The following is a 21,542-nucleotide window of genomic DNA, read 5'->3' as shown; positions in this document are numbered from 1 at the left end:
AGGGCCAGATGTATCAAAGGTTTTTACCCATTCTGTGTCTATGGGAAAATGTGTTCGTACATATGGCCCTAATTTTGGGTCTGATTAGTTAATCATGTTAATTTTATTAATGCATAGTAACATGGATTTGAAAGCCTCAGTCTTCTCAAACATCTCAGAGATTTCATTTTGCCACTCCTTTATCTTTGAGCATGTGCTTTGATTTGGTAGGAAACAAAAGAGGATGGGTGGGAGAGTTTAAGCAGTCCCATTGGCAACTTCCCTCCCAACACACCATAATGCAAATGTGTTTTTAAATCTACCCTAATTGTGATCACAAATAAGATAAATCAATTACAAAATCAGAATATTTTTGTCTTCACTAAACAAATATTCAGTTAAGAGTGTATTCTCAACTGCCTCTAATCCTTGTAGCCTTTTTCATAGGGGATGTTCCCATCTAGATTCTTGATAATGAAAGAGAGTGGTATTGGCATTTTTACTAACTTTCATTTCTTAACAAAGTTGAAATTGCATACAGCACTTTTAAAATGTGATAGTCTATATATTTATCAATAGGAACAATAATCACATTTATTCCACACACAACTGATGTTGATACATTCTAATACATATCACAACTACTTTGTATTCAAAGATAAATTCTGTTTAGAAGTCATAGGATGTGTGATACATAGTATTCTTGCTCCATCATAAGTGACTGTACATGGACCTGATTGAAAACAGACTGAGTTTAGTTCCTTGGAAGCCAAACTTCCCATTGGCCATTTGTCCACAAACAAAATTTGCCAAATCTATAAAAGACTCATAATACATTCACCTGGTTCATTATCAGTGTTAAGGGAGGAAGATATTGGAATCATGGAAGACACTGAATGCATTGGCCTTAATAGCCCACAGTGAAATTCCCATTGTTCTGGCTCATAAAATGTAAATTTATCCACTGTGTGTACTACACTAGAAAGTTCCACCAATTTCCTGAGATGTACTGGGGCCAGCAAGATTCCCTGTGCTTGGGATGGGAATGCAACACACTACAAAATATTGGGATAAGTCGATGTTCACACTTACCAAAATTACTCAGGTGAAGGTCAGCCGCTGGGCCCTTCTGAATATCACAGAAGAGCTGCAGAGCAAATGCTATGCTAAACTGTTCAACAAACTTGGTCTGAATATTGCCAAGAGGGACGTAGCCCAATGTGGACAGCCTCGTGTGGTCCAAGTTTAGCTAAATAGAAAAAGGGACTAGGTAGGTGCAGGGCTTCAGAGAAGTAGGTGTATAAAGATATCAAATGTATCCAGAAACACATGCGGTGTGAGTGAATTACCAAGAATATTGCGGGATCTGAGGAGAAGTCTTATCTGACTACTATGTAATGACTATTTTTAAACCTGTTTAGATTCCTACTGCAGACATGTATTAGACAATTTAATTATGTTTTTTGCGAATGTGCTGCCACCTGACTATTTGCACTGTCATGTTTTTTTTTAACTAAAAAACAGACTGAAACTGGATAACCTAGATTAAAAAGACAATAATTTAATTTGGTGGTCTTTTATAGATGATTTTGTTGGTGCATGGAGTTGATCTGAATTGGAACTGGAAAATCTTTCAAACTAAGAAATAGACATGCGTAATACATTTTCTTTAACTAACTCTGGAAATAGGCAAAATAAGACTGACATTTTTGGAAGAATGTGTGGAAATTAAGAACAATGTACTTGAAACAGGTGTGTTTAAAAGGGAAAGAGAAAAATAATATTTAGCAATGGGCCCTACAAATTTTCATCCAAAAAGTACAAAGAGTATTACCCACAATCTACCTACAATGTGTGAGTAAAATACCTTTAAATGGAGAAACTTTTTAAAGCATGTTAAAAAAGAGAAATATTAAAAAGTTTTGTTGGCATGCAATATTCAAGAGGGATTTCACTTCATGCCTCTCAAAACATTAGTATAATAATTCACCAGGAAACATCAAAACCTCTGAGGTGAAAAGCATAGAAAAGTCAGACACTAATCAGTCAATGAAGAAAAATAATAATGCAACAAAGCAACATTCTACACATAACTTCAGAGATAGGCTGTTCAAAGTGGAGAAAATCAAACTGGTGAAACAAAGAACTCTGTCATCTCCAAGCAGAGCGGCATATCTGTGTTTAAGGTTTAACAATTGAAGCAATGTTATCCAAGGTCTCGATATTACACATCAGAAATAGGGAAACAAATACTGGTTGGACACTTCAGAATGTGTGACTTGCAGACTGTGATGTATCTAATTAAATGTCCATGTAGAAAGGTGTATGTTGGGCAGACTTCTAGAAAACTGAAAATCCAAATATTGAAATGAAGACAATAATATAACAAAACTATTTGAGGTCATATAAGATGAAAGATGCTTAAAAATCAAAATGCCTCAATGCCTCAATAACAAATTCAGTGAAAGAGTGCAAAAATTGTTCAATAGGTTGAGATATGATAAGTCATGTTTCACAGTGGAAAGACTAGCAGATCACACATTTAGATTCAACAAAGCTGAGTGAAGACATGCCTCCCAAGATGACAACCATAATCCCATATTCTAGAGTAAACACACATTCTATGGGCTAAAAGCCTTATGTCACCCATAAGTACCTTCAAATATGTTTAAAGGAACATGCTGTTATAACCATTGAATGACACTGTGCCGATGCTCCTGAACCTGCTTAAGGTTAACATATGAATGATGATCAAGTAAGGAGGATATATGGTTTTAAAAACTACATGAAATGGAAATTGTGGTATGAGCAAAGCACTGACACATTCTTTAGTGTTTTACAAGTTTATTTCCAGATTTATTATTAAATTATCCCTTGGGGGGAGGGCTTTTAATTACCTAGAATACATACAGTATTTCTGAGATCATATGTATGATGGGAACAATTTTTTAATCAAACATTAAAAATGATTTTGAATTGTTTATGGGAAAAACACTACTGAAAACTCCATAAGAATGTTATTGGAATTTTATATGACTGTAATGAGGGAATGAATTAGTATTGTATCTTAACATTTGATCAAGCTGGTCCTAAAGTGCATTTCTAAACTGTGGTCAAAGTGAAAATAACTGTTTTGTGTGGTGGTTTCACATTCCTTAATATTCCAGTATATACCACAGACCAATGGAAATGGAGAGTCCGAAGTGAATCACTTTCGAAAGGAGAATGCCTATTCACTAAAAATGACCAGAGAGCAGGGCAATTGTATTGCTTACATCAGTTCCCTTTGAAGCCCCAGGCTGGCAACTTGATTACGTAGAGAAATGTTTTGTGAAGAGATGTGAATTATAAGATCACTCCTCACAAATGAGAAAAACAGATAAATTCACCTAACAAAGCATAGACACTGAACATTTTATATCTCATAATAAACACTTAGAACAAGTAACTTAAATCTGTTTTCAGTTATTATCTTTCCAGATCACAAGACCTCCATACACAACCACCACTAACATTCTTGAAATCTAAATTAAACATCCATTAATGCTGATCCATATGAAACATTGGTTCTGAAGCAGAGCTGTCATAAGTCAATGCATCTTTGTAACCTAAATTATGTTAGCTTTGAATTGTGGGTAAACAATCTTGCCCCACAATTTCATAGGTAACCTAGCTGCAAAAGGCTGTATGGGTTATGCTTGTAGGGCTAGTCATTAATATTTTTTAATTCTTGAATATCAATCTGAGTTCCTGCCAGGAAACCAATCCAGTGTCACAACAGCAAGGGATACATTGGGGTAACAAAGATGCAGCAATTTAGAGAAGCACAAGTGGCTAATCCTGTTTAGTAATTCTCATAACTGCTGATGTACAAACTGGACAAAGGAAATCATATGCAAATGGACACTCTGTCATCGAAGCATTCATGAAAATCTAACCATACTTATTAGCACATTCTACATTTAGGTTCTAGAGCAAAGCAGTTAACGTGCATTGGCTTGATCCATGCCAGACCTGTGTTTCACTACTATGTCAAATTGGACAAGGAAAAGGACTACTTCACCAGGTTGGGATATGCGCCTCTCATTTGCATGTACCGTCTCTCAGATTTTGGTTGCTTTGAACTGTGCCATAAATACCAACTAGGCAAGATCAACATTTCTACAAAGACTATGCAGCCTTTAAAACATACCTTTACTCATAGCTCAATGCTGTTCTATAGACAGTGAACACCTATTAATCAATGCCTAAAGTTGGTCATGCCCTCCTCAGTATGTAGAGCTAAAACTACTCCCAGGTTCTGATCTTTAGCATTTGTCTGCACAGAAAACTCTTCAGTCCTGGGGATTTCAGCCCTAGAGCTGAGCACAGGAGGCCTGACACATAAACATTTCTTTCTGAAGAGATGATTAAAACTGTCTTAAGTGTGAATCACTTCTGAGTGATTATCCAGAATTATTAAAACATGTATTGCAAGTAGTTGCCTCTCACTGTAGGTTTATGTGTGTCTTACTCATGAATCTTCAGGATTGAGGCATGCTTGGTCACAAAGGACAAATGACTTAGTGATTCACAATACTTACATTATTAAGTCACACCTAACCTTGAAATGAGACCCATTTACACAGAGGAATAGCTTCATGAATCTGGCATTGACAAATCAGATATAACACACCTAATACTGGAGTGAGATGCAACTACTCATAGAAGAAGTTTTGTGGTGGTTCAAGTCTAGGATACGAAATGTGTTTTGACACTCTGGAGTGAAACAAATAGGTTTTGGATGCTTCCAATATTGCACAATATATCCAAGGGCCTGGGAAGGCACTCCTCTATGTCTGAGTCTTGGAATTGACGCTCATTTGTATAAACTGATTGTTCTCCTTTGCATGTTCAGGTGTGCAGCCTCCCATTACCCTGAAGGAACTTGGCTGCCTCTAACATGTCAATGAACTCATCGGATCCAGTAGAGGTTTGAGGTGTGCCTCTGTTTTGGTGACAGAGTTAAGTCATCTGCAGTCCACAAAGAACTTGAGTTCAGAACTGGAACTTGGACTAATTGAAGGCTAAGGCCCTCATTACAACCCTGGCAGTCGAAGACAAAGTGGCGGTAACAAAGCCAACAAGCCGGCGGTAAAAAAAAATGGAATTATGACCATGGCGGAAACCGCTCACACAGACGGCCACTTTAATACACCGACCGCCATGGTGGTAGCAAAAAGCACCACGGCGGTAACCGCCAACAGCCACGCGAAAGACAATGTACCGCCCACAGTATTACAACAGGCCACATTTTCCGGGGCGGTACCAACGGCATCAAAAGCACGGCAGAAACAGAACACAGAAAGGAAACGACTCACCTTTGGACACTCAGGGAAGAACCATGCCGCCATAGAGCCCGTACTGCAGGTGTTCCCCATGCTGGTCTACCTCCTCCTACACCACGAATAATAACGAAAAAGAGAGTGACACACACACGCAACATGCAAAACCCCCAACACAATACAAACAACCAGATGCAACATTACATGTCCACCCCGTGCCCCTCAGGAATAATGCAAGGACAAAAGGAAGTGATTAAAGTAAGTGTAATAAGATAAAGTACTAGAAATACGTCCTCAAAAATCAAAATAGTGTTTACATATATACAAATGGAGGGACACTGCCCAGTTCTCAATGTCCGTGGGTCACAGGGCCACATCACATAGGCCAAGGCCCCACTTGACTCCTGCATCAACACAGAGAGAAAACTGCAGGGGCATCAGGACGAAAATACACAGGCACCTCAGAGGGACAGGGAACGGGGGGCATCTCAGCCGGAAGATGGTACAACAGCAATGGTCCTGGAGGGGGCTACATGTCCTGTGCAATGTCTTGGGGGTGCGAGGGCACAGTCTCTCAAGTGGGTGGTTTGCCCACTGCTTGGTCCTAGGGAGTGCACAGCCACAGTCTCTCAAGTGGGTGGTTTGCCCACTGCTTGGTCCTGAGGGGTGCACAGCCACAGTCTCTCAAGTGGATGGCTTCTTCCACTGGTTCTGGAGAGGGCTTTGTGCCCAGCATGCATCGTCCTGGCAAGGAGAGGGTGAGTGGATGGCTTCTTCCACTGGTTCTGGAGGGGGCTTTGTGCCCTGCGATGCAGATCCTGGGGAGTGCAAGGTCACAGTCTCTCACCTGTGTGTCAGACCCACACCATTTGCAGGGGTCAGGATGCACTACAGTCCATGGAGGCAGGACTACACACTGCCTGCCGGTGGTGATGGCTGCTCGTTGGGGGCAGTGCTGGTGTCGGTGACGCCAGTGGTGGGGGGAGGCTCCAGCCCTTCCCCTGAAGCCTCTGATGGCTGCCCACTTGGGCTGCTGCTGCTGGCAGTGGTGCTGGTGGCGGTGCTGGCAATGGTGGGGGGAGGCTCCAGCCCTTCCCCTGCAGCCTCGGACAGCTGAACCACCATGGTTGATTGTGGGGGCTCAGGATCAGTCCCAGCACTAGGCCTCCTGCCCTTCCTGCCTGCAGGTGCAGGCCCTCTGCCCTTGCCATTTGGTGGTGCCTCCTTGCCATGTGGTGGTGCCTCCTTGCCAGCTGGTGGTGCCTCCTTGCCCTTGCCAGCTGGTGGTGCATCCTTGCCCTTCCCCTTGGTAGCTGGTACAGGCACACTGCCAGTGCTGATGGGTGGTTCCTTGGAGCCTCTGACTCCTGCAGTAGCTGCCAAAACTACTGTGGCTGTGGACTGGGTGGCTGAGGTGCTAGCCTGGGTTCTGACCACCCTGGCACGACGCGAAGGATGGGGGGGAGGGGGAGGGAAGAGGTCAACGGTGGAGAGGAAAGCTTTTTAGGGACACTAGGGTAGGAGGAGGGTGAAGGTTTGGGACTGGAGGAAGAGGGAGTGGTTGTTGGAAGTGTCTGTCTGCTGTGTTTGGGTGTAGGTGCATGGGTTGGATGCTGTTGTGAGGTGGATGGCTGTTGGGTGTCTGAGTGCTTGCGTTTGTGTACTTTGGGGTGAGGGGGCACAGACACAGTGGGAGAGGACACAGAGGACGTGTGCATGGATGTGGGGGTGGTGACTGCCAGTGATGGGTGTGTAGTGATTTGCGTGATGGTGATGGAGGCAGTGGATGAGGATGTGGTGCATGCAGGTGTGAGTGAAGTCTCCACTGGGAGGGAGGTGGATAACGAGGAGGAGGGGGACACAGTGGAGGTAGTGGATGTTGGTGTGTCTGCATCTTGATGATGTTTGTGTGAGAGCCTGTGGGATGATGTGTGGGGCTTGTGTTTGCCTGAGCCACTCCTGTGTGTTGTCTTAGGTGCATGCTGGTCTAAATGTGAGCTTGGGATAGGGTGGGGTTCAGGAGAATGGGACTTGGCAGAGGAAGTTGGAGGGGGAGGCAAGAGACAGGAACAATGGCTGCCATCAGGGAGGAGGCCAGAGCCTGGATTGATCTCTGTTGGGCCGCCATGCCATAGGGAATGCCCTCCAGGAATGCATTTGTTTGTTGCAAATAGCCTGCCAGCCCCTGGATGGCATTCACTATGGTTGACTGCCCAACAGAGATTGATCGCATGAGGTCAATAGCCTCCTCACTCAGGGCAGCAGGGCTAACTGGGGCATTGCCTTAGGTGCCTGGGGTGAAGGAGATGCCCACCCTCCTGGGTGAGCGGGCACGGGAAACTCACTGAGGGGCTGCTGGGACGGTGGTGCCGGTAAGAGGGGTGGCGGCTGAACCTGTAATTGGGGTGGACACAGAGGTGTCCGCCACCACTAGGGAGCTTCCATTGGAGGAGGTATCACTGTCAGAACTGTCCCCTCCAGTCTCCGCCGTTGTTGCTCCCCTTGCACTCCATCCCACTGGTGCCCTCACCATCAGAGGATTCGGCCTTATGGGCCCTGTGGGATGCAGCTCCCTCCGTCACCGGTGCCTCTGCTCCTCCACCAGATGATGCTAATGCACAGAAGGAAAGGGTGACAAAACAAAAGTGGGGGGAAGAGACAGAGGACACATTTGGTCAATGGCAGCAACAACACCACCGTTGGCGTACATGACACACACACACACATAGGGAACCTCCCTACGCACTAGAAATGTACAACCACTCACAATGCTAGTCACCATGGAATACCTAACGCCAATTGCAGCACACCTGAGACCCACAGATCCCTGCCCAGTAGTGGATGCCCACTAGCTTGGTTGGAGGTGGTGTTCATCAGCCCCTGCCCAAAATGGAACCTACCCAGCAATTCCCGGCCTGGCCTAGGGGCACCAACAGGCCCACATCCCCCACCTGAAGACCACTCCACCACACACAAGTAGTATAATGTGAAACTGTACTCACCCCCTTGTGGCTGCTGTGATGCCCTCAAGCGCCCATCCAGCTCCGGATAGGCCACCGCCAGTCTGCGGAACATCAGGGTGGTCAGGGTTCGACAGGCACCCCTTCTTCATTGGGAGTCCATCTTCAGCTGGGCCTCCGCTGTCTTCCTTGCCCAGCGTCTCAGGTCCTCCCACCGTTTGAGACAGTGGGTGCTCCGCCTGCCGTAGACCCCCAGGGTCCGCACATCCTTGGCGATGGCACGCCATATACCCTTTTTCTGATGGGCGCTGACCTGCAGAGAAATAAACATAGAAAAAAGGTATCAGTAATACCGTCCGGCCTGTTACACTCATGGCCCGCCATATCCATTCCATCGCCTTCCGCACAGACATTGCCCCCCATACATGCAGCACGCTGCCTAGGGGCCTTCACGAGGCCCTCACATACAGCACTCCATGCATTCATGCCCCATGCATTGTGCACACAGTGTACTCACATTTTGGTCTGGAGGCCCATACAGCATTCAGTACTGGGGTAGGAACTCATCCACCAGTCTCTCCAACTCCGCAGCAGTGAAGGCAGGGGCCCTTTCCCCAGTGACCAGAGCCACGGTCGGTTCCAGACACAGGTCACAGTAGCACTTTCAGGCTAGGTCCTTTCCTGTTGAAGGTCAGGTAGCAAGTGAGTGAACTGATAGAAAATGGCGGTCACGTCCTCGGCAGTGCGTACCGTCACCACTGGCGTACATCACCATTGGCCACTGTAACCCAATGACAACCAATGAGGAGTTGCACAGCGGTACTCGACCGCCTCCCGCAACAGTGCACAATGTCAGCGGCATTACCTCATTTCCACCTGTCCATCCATACAGGACAGGCGGACGCCATTTAGGGGGGGGCAGGCCATGGCACCTAACTGGTCACAGCACACATAGGCACCATTTCGGCCTATACAACAACATACTGTTTCAGTCACAACATGCAATGCACTGTAAATTTTGGAAATGTTGAAAACTGACAAGATGCTCATCGTTTTTCCCCCTAGATTGCAACCGCTGCAGATGAATAGGAGATGGAGACATCCCCCGTGTACAGGCCCCTGGTGGACTTGGCAACAATGTAAGACAGGCACATTATCCTCCCCTACAGACTTGACAGAGCCACAATCCAAGAGCTGTGTGCCCAATTGGAGCCAGACCTGATCTCTGCTATCCGTCCCACCTCTGGGATCCCACCTCTTGTGCAAGTGCTATCTGTGCTCCATTTCTTGGGAACTGGTTCTTTCCAAGTGACAGTGGGCTTCGCAGCAGGAATGTCCCAGCCAATGTTCTCAATAGTGCTAATGTCGGCCCTGATGAAACACATGCGCAGCTACATTGTTTTCCCCCAGGTGAAGGATTTGGCCACAGTGAAAGCTGACTTCTATGCAATGGAACATATCCCCAACATCATTTGGGCAATTGATGGTACACATATTGCCTTTGTCCACCCCCACCAAAAATGAACAGGTGTTCAGAAATTGAAAGAGCTTTCACTGGATGAATGTGCAGATAGTGTGCCTGGCGAACCAGTACATCTCCCATGCCAATACAAAGTATTCTGGGTCTATGCATGGTGCTTTTATCCTGTGGAATAGCAGCATCCCATTTGTTATAGCTCAACTCCAGAGGCATCGGGTGTGACTAATAGGAGAGCCCATGATCCCCACCCAGTATATGTTGGTGTATGGGTATGGGGTTGGCCCTAAGGGTTAGTGTCTGGCTAACAGGTATCCATGAATATTTGCGGGTGACTCTAGTTACCCCAACCTCTCATGGCTACTGACCCCAGTGAGGAATCACAGGACAAGGGCAGAGGAATGTTACAGTGAGGCACATGGGGGAACAAGAAGAATTATAGAGCAAACATTCGGCCTCCTGAAGGCCAGGTTTCGGTGCCTCCATCTAACAGGTGGTTCCCTGTGCGACTCACCCAAGAAGTGCCAGATCATTGTGGCATGTTGCATGTTGCACAACCTTGCCTTATGTTGCCAGGTGCCTTTTCTGCAGGAGGATCAGGCTCGAGATGGGCATGTGGCAGCAGTGGAGCCTTGGACAGTGATGAAGAGGAGGCAGAGGATGAGGATGTGGACAATTGAACATCAATCCTACGACATTACTTCCAGTGACACACAGGTAAGACACTGTAACTTCACCTTCCATTAACAGTTTTGTATTGGATATTGTCACGGGCAGGCTGATATTCCCACTACTATGGTCACTTACTGTACCCTTTGGCATGTCTATTGACAGATATATGTGCCCCACTCCTGGGGCCAGATGTACGAACTGTTTTGCATGGCGCAAACTGCAAAAATCGCAGTTTGCACCATGCAAAACGGCCATTGCGATGCACATTCCCATTTTGCGAGTCAGTACCGACTCGCAAAATGGGAATGTGACTCCCAAATAGGAAGGGAAGTTCCTTTCCTATTTGCGACTCGCACCGCAATTCGCAGTTAGCACCCACTTAAAGTGGGTGCTAACTCATTCGCAAAAGGGAAGGGGTCCCTATGGGACCCCTTCCCCTTTGTGAATGTCGCACAAAATGTTTTTTCAGAGCAGGCAGTGGTCCAATGGACCACTGTCTACTCTGAAAAAACGAAACAAAAAAAAACTGCTTTGTTGAAAAAGCAGCCACAGACATGGAGGTCTGCTGTCTCCAGCAGGCCACCATCCCTGTGAGTGCAGGGAATCGCAAGGGGGTCGCAAATTGTGACCCACCTCATTAATATTAATGAGGTGGGTATTGCGACCCCCTTGTGATTCACAGAAGGTGTCTGAGACACCATCCTGCATACGCATTTGCGAAGCAGAAATTGCGAGTTCCCACCGACTCGCAATTTCCGATTCGCAAATTCGTATCTTGCTACATCTAGCCCCTGGTGTGTTGACTGCAGCAAATACAGGTCATACCTATGTATACATTACTGTACAGTTGAATTGCAATGTTTACAGATTGTTAAACGAATACATAGTTCAATCAATTGACAGACTCAATACTTGTATTTTTTACAAGGGTGTTAATTTATGTGCTAATAAGTGGATGGGGTAATGCTATAGGCTGGGGTGGTGGTGGAGGAGAGTCCAGGGAAACGTTTCAGTCTATTTGTATCACAGGTGCATTGTCCAAGGGGGCATAGGAAGTGGAGCAATGGCAGTTCAAGGTGGACAGGGTGACATAGTGGGACACAAGGGTGACATTCAGGAGAGCCTTGTTTCCTGGCGGGGTCTTGGCAATAGTCTTTGGCTTCTGCCTGGATCGCAGGGACCGTTTGCATGGTGGTTCTCCTTCTGCGGGGGGTGCTGATGGCCAGTTGTTCCTGTGACGGGGCCTCCTGTCCATTAGCATCAGCGGAGGTGGAGGGCTGTTCATTGGTGTGGCTAGTGTTAGTGGCCCGGTGGTGTGCCACTACCTCCCTCATGGTGTTGGCCATGTCTGCCAGAACCCCTGCAGTGGTGATCAGGGTGTTGTGGATGTCCCTCAGGTCCTCCCTGATCTCCAGGTACTGTCCCTCCTGCAGCCACTGGGTCACCTTCAACTTGGCCAGTATCTGGCCCATCATCTCCTGGGAATTGTGGTATGCTCCCAGGATGTTGGTGAGTGCCTCATGGAGAGTCAGTTCCCTGGGTCTGTCCTCCCCCTGTTGCACAGCAGTCCTCCCAGCTTCCCTGTTGTCCTGTGCCTCTGTCCCCTGAACTGTGTGCCCACTCCCACTGACCCCAGGTCCCTGATTGTCCTGTGTTGTGGGGTTGCCTGGGGTCCCTGTAGTGGTGGACACACTGATGATTGAAGTTGTTGGGGACAGAGGTATGGGCCCGCTGGGTGGGTGCTGTGCTGGTGTTTCCTGAGGGGGGAGGCTCTGTACCTAGATGGGACTGTCCGGAGGTCCTGATGGGCCAGGTTGGTCATCCTGATCCAGGCGTGCAGAGCTGATGTCATCACTGTGGGCCTCTTCTGTGGGGGGACTGGATGTTGCTGGCACCTCCTCTCCAGTGACGTTGTGTGGAGGACCTGTGGGGATGTAAATGCAGTGTTATTGTTTCTGTGTGTGCCATCTTGTGCATGGGTGTGTTGCCCTGTATGGTTGTGATTGCCCTGGCAGCTTAGGCTTATGTGAGTGGTTATCTGGTTAGATAGGTGATTGTCTCAAGTGTGCATGCTTTGGTGATGGGTGTCCATGCAGGTCTGTGATGGGTGTCCATGCATTGGTGTTGCATGCAGGGCTTTGTAGTGGGAGTGGTGGGTTGTGATGGTGGGGTGTGTGGGAGTTGGTGGAGTGATGGGAGTGAGGGTGAGGGTAGGGGTGTGTGATGGCATGCAGGTAGGGGGGTGATAGTAATAAGATTTGACTTACCTGAGTCCAGTCCTCCTGCTACTCCTGCCAGGCCCTCAGGATGCAGTACTGCCATGACTTGCTCCTCCCATGCTGTTAGTTGGGGGGGGAGGAGGTGGGGGTCCATTTCCAGTCCTCTGTACTGCTCCCTGGTGTCTTGCTACCACGGAACGCACCTTTCCATGTACGTCATTCCACCTCTTCCTGATGTCATCCCTTGTTCTGGGGTGCTGTCCCACGGCGTTAACCCTGTCCACGATACTCTGCCATAGCTCCATCTTCCTGGCAATGGATGTCTGCTGCACCTGTGTTCCAAAAAGCTGTGGCTCTACCCGGATGATTTCCTCCACCATGACCCCCAGCTCCTCCTCTGAAAACCTGGGGTGTCTTTGTGGTGCCACGGGTGTAGTGTGAGTGGTGTGTGTGAGGTGTGAGGTGTGTGGGGTGATGTGTTGGGGTGTGTACTGTGAGGTGCATGGATGGTGTATGGGTGATGGTGTTTTGTGGCTCTGGTTTTGTGGTGCTCTTGGTGTGTCTCTCCCTCAGTTCTCAATTTTCTGAGTTGTAAAGGGTTGTGGGTAATGTGTGTTTGTGTTTTATAGTGGTGTGTGTGTATGGGTGTCAGGTGTGTTATTCAAAATGTCAAATGTGGTGTTGTTTTGTTAGTGTGTGTGTATTTTGAGTGCGGCGGAATGTACCACCAATGGTTTACCGCGGTTGAATGTCCGCTGTGGTGATTCGTGGGTCATAATATTGTGGGCATAGTTCTGTTGGCGTAACAGTGTGGGTTTTGCTCCCGCCAGTTGGTCACTGACCTTTGGCCTTCTGGTCTTATGTGTGAGTCTGTATAGTGACGGATTGCTATGTGTGTGTCATAATATGGGTAGCGGTGAACCGCCGCCACGGCGGTATGTTGGCAGCAGTTGGCATGACGGTAAGCAGGACTTACCGCCATTGTCATAATGAGGGCCTAAATCTCCTCCAGGTCCAGCATCTTAGGCGTTTTCTAATTTTCAGATCACCAGGAAATTGCTGAGCGGTTACTGATCACCAAGTAAATTGTTCCTGTTAATTGAGGTGACCACAGTGCTGAATAAAAGGAGAGTCAGCAGACAGGCAAAGTGATCATTTAATCCTGACCTGCCTGATGCATCACATACTCCTGAAGGGCTACCTGGCTCGCTGCATGGACCTGCCCTGATCATCTGCCAGCTGCAACTTGTAGTTAGAATGAACCAGGAGGAGAGAGAAGACTGTCGGGGACCAGAACATTGAGCCCAATATTAGATCAGATTTGCCCCGGCCTCCTCCAATTTCTCTGCCTAATGCATGCCACTCCCATTGTCATTGACTCACTTGTAATGTGGCACTGCTGCTCCCAGTCACCAGCCCCATACCCTGGCCCACCCACACAAAAAAATGAAAATGAGGCCTGCCAGCCATGAGGAATGCAGTAGGGTCCTTGGCTTCAAAAACATTTGAGCTTTACCTCTACGTTAAAAATATAGTTGCAGAAGTAGTTCAGATACCAATTTCAATGGTGATTCACAGTGATTTCTTCACAAAAATTGAATGGCTGACCATATGCGAGTTCAATAAGTAGAAACTATTTATTAGAACAGTGTGACTAGTTCTGCAGTTGCTGAAAGTAGCAACAGATGTCATAAAAACATTTTAACAGTGGGATGTTATTCCCTGCACAGAGAAATCATCCTATGTTACAAACAGTACAGAGTAACGGGCTAAAATTGAGCTTCTCAGAAGTAGAATATCCAATAAAGGAGACATTGGCACTGCATATGTTGGTTATGACATGTTGACTTTGATGACTGCTTAACTGCAGAGGCATGCCCCCAAAATCACATCACAAAAAGTATCCCCTATCTATCTATTTATTCATAGGTATTAAGCCACCTTCTAATTGAGCAACCTGCTGGCACAAGAAAAGAGAAAAAAATATGTTTTCTTTGCATTAGACCCTCACCCACTCTAGAAGTGGCATGTTTCATCATCGGGTCTCATCCTGCTCCCTGGTTTCATGTGAGCAAAGTGCTTAATTAGAGGTGGACTCATCACCTGTGACTGAATGAGTCAAGTATGGGATACTTTTTGTGATGTGAGTTTGATTAGAGAGAGTGTACCCCATTTCTTCTAGGAAAGAGTCTTTCTTAGCTTCAGGTTAGGTGGTCCTTACAATACCGCCAATCAGTTTTTGGATTGATAGCCTGCCCAAATACTCCTATGAGGCTTCATATGTTTAGGCTCAGGGCATTATTCTATACTGTCTTCTTCTGGACCAGCCCAAGGGGACATAATAGTTTTCATATCAATTGCATGGACCTTCCTTATGAAATATGCAGGACTTTCACAGTCACTCCAGAAGTATGCTGTGTAGCTATGATCCTGAGAATAAGAAAATAGCCCCTCTGGTCCTAAACTTTCGACAGTCACCTGAATCCAGTCTCTCCAGAAGATATCATCCTCTTCAGACAGCAAGCTTACCTAAGCAGGGATGGTCCAAAACTATGGGGCTCATTACAAGTTTGGCAGTCGGAAGAGCCAACCGCTTGTGAAGTGGGCGTCAACCCAGCTGCCTCACCCCCTGCAGTATTACGAAGTTCCCACTGGGCTGAACAGTGGGAACATGGTATTACAACATTTCAACCGGTCAGCCCTGTGGGAACAGTGCTACGGTATTAATCTTGGTTCCCTTAAGGGAGCCAGGGCCAATACCGAAGCACACCAGCACCCTCGGAATGTGCACTGTCTGCAAAGTAGACAGCACCGATTCTGAGGATGCTGGGCAGAGGAGCCACTGCACTGTCCATGCCATGGGCATAGGCAGTGCAGCCCCCCCCCCCCTGTGGCCCCCTGCATAGCCTTTCCTCCAGTCTTTCCATGGCGGTTGAACTGCCATGGATAGGCTGGCTGAAAAGGGACTTGTGCTCAGCATGGTGGTGCTGAACTCAGCACTGATGTAGCTGAGCATGAGGCAGACCACTGTCAGCCAGTCAGGAACCAAGCTCCTGGTGGGATTGGAGGTCCCCTGGCGGTCTGGCAACCAGGGTCGTAATGTGGCGGAGCGACCGCCTAGAGTGCAGCTGTCCAACCACCAACGCAAGTCTGGCTGTCCTTGGACCACCAGACTCATAATGAGGGCCTATGTTAGCAATATGGCTCAAAAGTTTTCAGATTCATGTCCAAGTGGGATCATTAGGTATTCTTCTAGCAGGGAAACAGAGGAACTACTGCAGTAAAGAGCAGGGATAAATCATTCCTCCGACTTAATCTTCTAAGCTTGTTCTGAGGTATCAGTAAGCCTGGCATTGGTTTCTTAAAGAAGCAGTAACATGCAATTTGTAGGGGATCCTAACAATCCTTAAAATCTCTATAAACTACGCAATTATACTTTTACTATGGCAGGATGAAAATCCTGCTCCATTAGTGTGCCTCCTGTCAGTAGAATCATTCCACAATGTTTTGCATGTATAAATCCAGCTTGGCCTTGTGGCTAAGGAGAGCTCCTCCGAACTCCAGTTCCTCACATTTCTAACAAGTTCATCCCTTAAGACCTCAAAGGTATCTGAATACCTGAGGGTGCCACACAAAAATATTGCACAAAGCAGTTGAGACACAAAGATCTGGTAAGCCCTTTGCAGAAAGGATCTAGGTAAAAACCAAGCTATTGACAAACAAATGAAAAGGTATCAGACCTAGGTCTTTTCCTCCATCAATCATAAGTTTATTGGCTAAAGCAGCACTTACCTTGATCCAGCTCTGGCCTGTTGTCATAAATGACACACAATCAAAGTTACATTTAATATAGCCTTGGGTGCTTTAGCTTTCAGCCCATTACTGCCTGAGGCTACATTTTAATCAGCAAGTGCTCCTTAAGGGTGTCTATGTAGAGGGGGCAGTCTACATCTATGTGATCTGTTGTCATCAAAGTCTTGAAGTCTGATGACTGTGATGTCGGGTCACAAACAGTAAACAGATGCATTGCGCGTGTTGTAACTGTGCATGCACAGTGTAACTGTTTAAACCAAAATCTGCTTCCACTTTACACTTGCTGCTACTGTGCCTCTCAGACCATTGGAACTGCAGAGACGCCATGACCACGGATAAGGACTGAGCAGTACATTGAATAACCGATTCTGCAAAGGAAGACTACCTGTGTCTCACTTCCCATTACAGGTAAGTTGGGCCTCCCAGTGCCCTATATTGCCTGCTGCAGCCAGTCAGCCTCAGTCTCCAGTTTGTCCTGCTCTAGAACATTCCTGCCTTACACAAGCACTAGTAAAGCCAATAGGTCTCACCTAGGCAAGAGCTATTGGCATTGTCAATGTGTTTTAGCCATGTTGTGCACCAGCTTGGCTGCTGTTCAGCATGGCTAAATGTTAGAGGCATACAGGAAAGTGTTGTGGAGTGTCGTAGAGTGAAAAGGTGAAGAGTGAAGTAGAGGGTTGTATAGTGGAGTGGCAGAGAGTGCTGTGTATTGGATTACATAGTGTGGATTCACGTAGAGTGGCATATGCTGGACTAGCATAGAGTAGAGTGGACTGATGTAGAGTGCATTGGCATAGAGTGTTCAGAGTGTAGTGGCATAGAGCGCAGTGGCATTGAGTGCAATGGCATTGAATTCAACGGTGTACAATGCAGTGCCGTAGAATGCAGTGGCATGGACTAGAATGGTTTATAGCAGAGTGGAGTGGCACAGAGTGGAGGGGTGCAGAGTGGAGTGGTGCAGCGTAGAGCAGTGCAGAGTGCAGTGGTGTAGAGTGCAGTGGAATAGAGTAGAGTGGCATAGAGTGGAGCAGAGTGGAGTGGTGTAGAGTTGAATGATGCAGAGGGCAGTGATGAGAGTAGAGTTTGGTGGCATAGAGTGCAGTGGCATAGAATGCAGATAAAAGTCAAGTGGCATAGTGTGCAGGGGCGAAGAGTGGTGCAAAGTAGAGATTGAAAGAGTGGTGCAGAGTAGAGTGCAGTGGCATAGAGTGAAGTGGTGTAGAGTGGAGTATTGCAGAGTACAGTGGCATAGACTTCAGTGGCAGAGAGTGCATTGTTACAGAGCACAGTGTGGGAGTGCAGTGGTGTAGAGTGGAGTATAGTGGCATAGAGAGCAGCAGTGTGGAGAACAGTGATGCAGAGTAGAGTGCAGTGGTGTAGAGTGCAATGACATAGAGTGCCGTTGTGTATAGTGCATTGGCATAGAGTGCAGAAGAGTAGAGTGGTGTAGAGTGCAGTGTCATACAGTGGAGTGGTGCAAAGTGGAGTAGATTGGTGTAGAGTGCAGTGGCGGAGATTAGATTGTTTCTTAGTAGAGTGAAGTGGCCCTGAGTCAAGTTGTGCAGGGTACAGTGCAGTTGTGTAGAGTGGCACAGAGTGTAATGCCGTTGTGTAAAGTGATGTAGAATGCATTGGCATAAAGTGTAGTGGTGCAGAGTAGATTAGCGTGGCATACAGTGGATTGCTGTAGAGTGCGGGGACAAATAGTTCAGTGTTACAGTTCAGTGTTAGAGAGTAAAGTCCACTGGCGTAAAAGTATATTGGCATAGAGTGCAGTGGAATAGAGTGCAATGTTGCAAAGTGGAGCAGAGTACAGTGGCTTTGAGAGGACTTGTGCAGAGTAGACTGGTGTGGCCTAGACTGGAGTGCTGTGGAGTGCAGTGGCAAAGAGTGCAGTGGTGCACAGTAGAGTGGCAAAAAGTGCATTGGCATAGAATAGAGTGGTACAGGGTAAAATTAAGATGCGTGCGTGAGGTGGCGTGGAATGCAGTGGCGTAGAACAAAGTGGTTCAGAGTGCATTGGCATGGAGTGGTGCAAAGTGGCTTGGTACAGAGTACAGTGCAGTGGTGAGGAATGGTGCAGAGCAGAGTGGAGTGGCACAGAGTGGAGTATTTGTGGTGTGGTAACACACTGCCATTACAACCAACACATTTTCAACTGAAGTGACTATTACATGTGCACAGACATAGAGTTTTACTACTAAAACTGTACAGAGCACAGATGAAAATGTGTGGAAACAGGATCACCTAGTTTAATGATTCAGGTTTTTTTCATATTAAACTCTTTCCTACCCCCATATCCAGCAAGATTGTCACATAAATCCTCTCACTTTGATGTCAGAGAAAGAAAAGTAAACAAGAGCCCTTGGAAGACAGCACCTGACATTTGACCTCGGACTTTGCATGCATAGCAAATATGACAGATAAGAACAAGATTTAAAGGCTTGTTAACAGAAAGCAAATTTGTGGAAGAATACAGAAAGGTTTAAGCAACAGGGAGGAGACAAACTTAACCTGTAGATCCTAAATTAAATAAAGCCAGCAAATGGAAAGCCAGAAAGTGTGAGTTACAAACCACAAAGTCAATGATAATCAGCAAGCGGAATGTATTCCTACGCAAATATTCTGAAAGTCCCCAAGATGTTGTTAGCAAAACAGATAGAGGCCCTGTCTGCTAGGCTGTGACCTAAAAACATGCCCATGGTAAGACCTTTCATACTGTTTCATCTCCTTAATATTACTGTGCGGTCTTCTCTCAATTCCTGTCACTGGGTCATAAAGATGTGTAGACCATAAGTTCATCCAATCTCGGGCCTCTCGACTAAGCACAGAGAGCAATAGGCACATCAATGATAATAAGAGAGTGAGATTGTGAGAGTAAGTAGGAGTAAGGGCGAGTGACGAGTATAAGTGCAAGGCAGTGTAAAAGTTAGAACAATGGAGTGTGTTAGAATGAATGAGTGGAAATAAGAATGAGTCACTGTTTAGTTTGCCGGGCGCGAATCCTCTAGCCCTTCCTCTCCCTGAACCTTTCTGTAAGAAAATTAACTAGTTGGCTGGAGTTGTTGGCAAGTATTACGCCCCACAAATGACAAAGATCACAAGCGGCCACAGGAAATAGGTGCAACTTTAAGACAAACATGACCAAAATGAACCAAAAGATAGCTTTCTATCACTACAATCGTTTTTGCATTTATAAGTTAACATTGGATGTATGGAAAATACTTGTTTCTGTAGGAGGCCTACCTGCAAGTGCTGCTTTTCTGCATGACGTCTGCTCGATGAAAACCAGAAAGTTTGCAAAACCCGTCATTGCTATAAACGATAGGCCAGTCCACAATCTGAGCATTTCCCAGCAAGAAGCTCGATTCTGAAAATCAAAGATATATGTTTCACAAATTAGAGTGATATGTCAAGATAAAAAAATAAAAATTCTGGTGACGCAATATAAAAAACATTTTTTTTAGGAAAATGTCAAATTTATGTAAGACACTTTCTCCAGTTACAGACAGAAAAAAAACTAATAAACGTGTAAACAGTATTCGAAAAGTATTTTAATATTCTGCCGATCGTTCCTGAACGCTGAGGATTTCCATAACTGGCACTAGCGGGCTACTTGAGCTGAAATATAACGTCTATATTGCTAAATTGTCCTGAGTTAAGTTGGGTAGATGTCGGGACAAGGCATTATCAATTAGGGTGAAAATCAACCTCCTCTCGAATTCTGGTCATTGCATGTTTTAGTCTCCAGATAACTAAGTAGATCTTGAATTACTTGGTCCTCTTCCGGGGGTTTCCCCGATTCTGGAGAGTTTTCAGATTAGATTTACCAACAAATTTTAGTAGAGCAGAGGCTGTTGTGATTTTTGGGGAGGCTTACATAGCATTCCCAGTATCCTAATAAAACCAATATCAGTAAAAAAACATTCTCAGTCCACATATTTACACACAATTTATGGATAGGCGCCGCTGTTTAACATATATAGTCCCTGCTTTAGCTGATCGTTGACCAATAAAATCTGCCCAGAAAATATGGCAGATTTCATTCAGTAATTCACCTGAGAGTCTTTGTCTCAGTTCTCGTTTTGAGGGTACTAAAAATAAAAGCCATAACAGATATAATTGATATGTCTACAGAGCCAATATTATTATTAATGCATTTCATTGTAAAAGCAAGCGTGAAAAAAGTATGGATTACAAAACAAGCGGTCATAAAACATTAAAAGATGGTATAACGGCTAAGTCGGTGATGTGTAGGAGACCGGTTCAACAAAGGATCAGCATGCTTGAACCACAGTGGTTTGATAGACTTAGGCCCATATTTATACTTTTTGACGCTAAACTGCGCTAACGCAGTTTAGCGTCAACAAATTTAGCGCCGTCTAACGCCATTCTGAAGCGCCATGCGGGCGCCGTATTTATGGAATGGCGTTAGCCGGCGCTAGCAGACCGGCGCTGCCTGGTGTGGTTGGAAAAAAACCACGTAGACCAGGCAGCGCCGGCGTAGGGGGAAAATGGCGTTAGGGCGTCTTAAAATGGGGCAAGTCAGGTTGAGGCAAAAAAATCGCCTCAACCCGATTTGCGCCATTATTTTCGACGCCCAGACGCCATTTACATGACTCCTGTCTTAGTAAAGACAGGAGTCATGCCCCCTTGCCCAATGGCCATGCCCAGGGGACTTATGTCCCCTGGGCATGGTCATTGGGCATAGTGGCATGTAGGGGGGCACAAATAAGGCCCCCCTATGCCACCCAAAAAAAAGTAAAAAATATAAAAAATTATACTTACCTGAACTTACCTGAATGTCCCTGGGGTGGGTCCCTCCATCCTTGGGTGTCCTCCTGGGGTGGGCAGGGGTGGCAGGGGGGGTCCCTGGGGGCAGGGGAGGGCACCTGTGGGCTCATTTTGAGCCCACAGGCCCCTTAACGCCTACCCTGACCCAGGCGTTAAATAGTGGCGCAAATGCGGGGTTTTTTGACCCGCCACCTCCCGGGCGTGATTTTTGCCCGGGAGTATAAATACGACGCATTTGCGTCGCCGTCATTTTTTTAGACGGGAACGCCTTCCTTGCATCTCATTAACGCAAGGAAGGCGTTCA

At 46.4% G+C, this 21,542-nt stretch overlaps 1 protein-coding gene across 1 annotated transcript in view; it reads right to left on the bottom strand.

Annotated features, from left to right (window-relative positions):
• The window catches only part of KCNH5 (potassium voltage-gated channel subfamily H member 5), a 703,848-nt gene that overhangs the window by 625,777 nt on the left and 56,529 nt on the right, over positions 1-21,542 (bottom strand). The window contains exon 2 of the mRNA XM_069207374.1: positions 19,691-19,814. Within this exon, the coding sequence (XP_069063475.1) occupies positions 19,691-19,814 (124 nt within the window). The remainder of the gene's footprint in view (positions 1-19,690; positions 19,815-21,542) is intronic.

Source organism: Pleurodeles waltl, chromosome 9 (assembly GCF_031143425.1).
Source record: "Pleurodeles waltl isolate 20211129_DDA chromosome 9, aPleWal1.hap1.20221129, whole genome shotgun sequence".
In the NCBI taxonomy this organism is placed as follows: Eukaryota; Metazoa; Chordata; class Amphibia; order Caudata; family Salamandridae; genus Pleurodeles; species Pleurodeles waltl.
The sequence above is the reverse complement of the archived record's forward strand: the minus strand, read 5'-3'. Positions and strand labels throughout refer to the sequence as shown.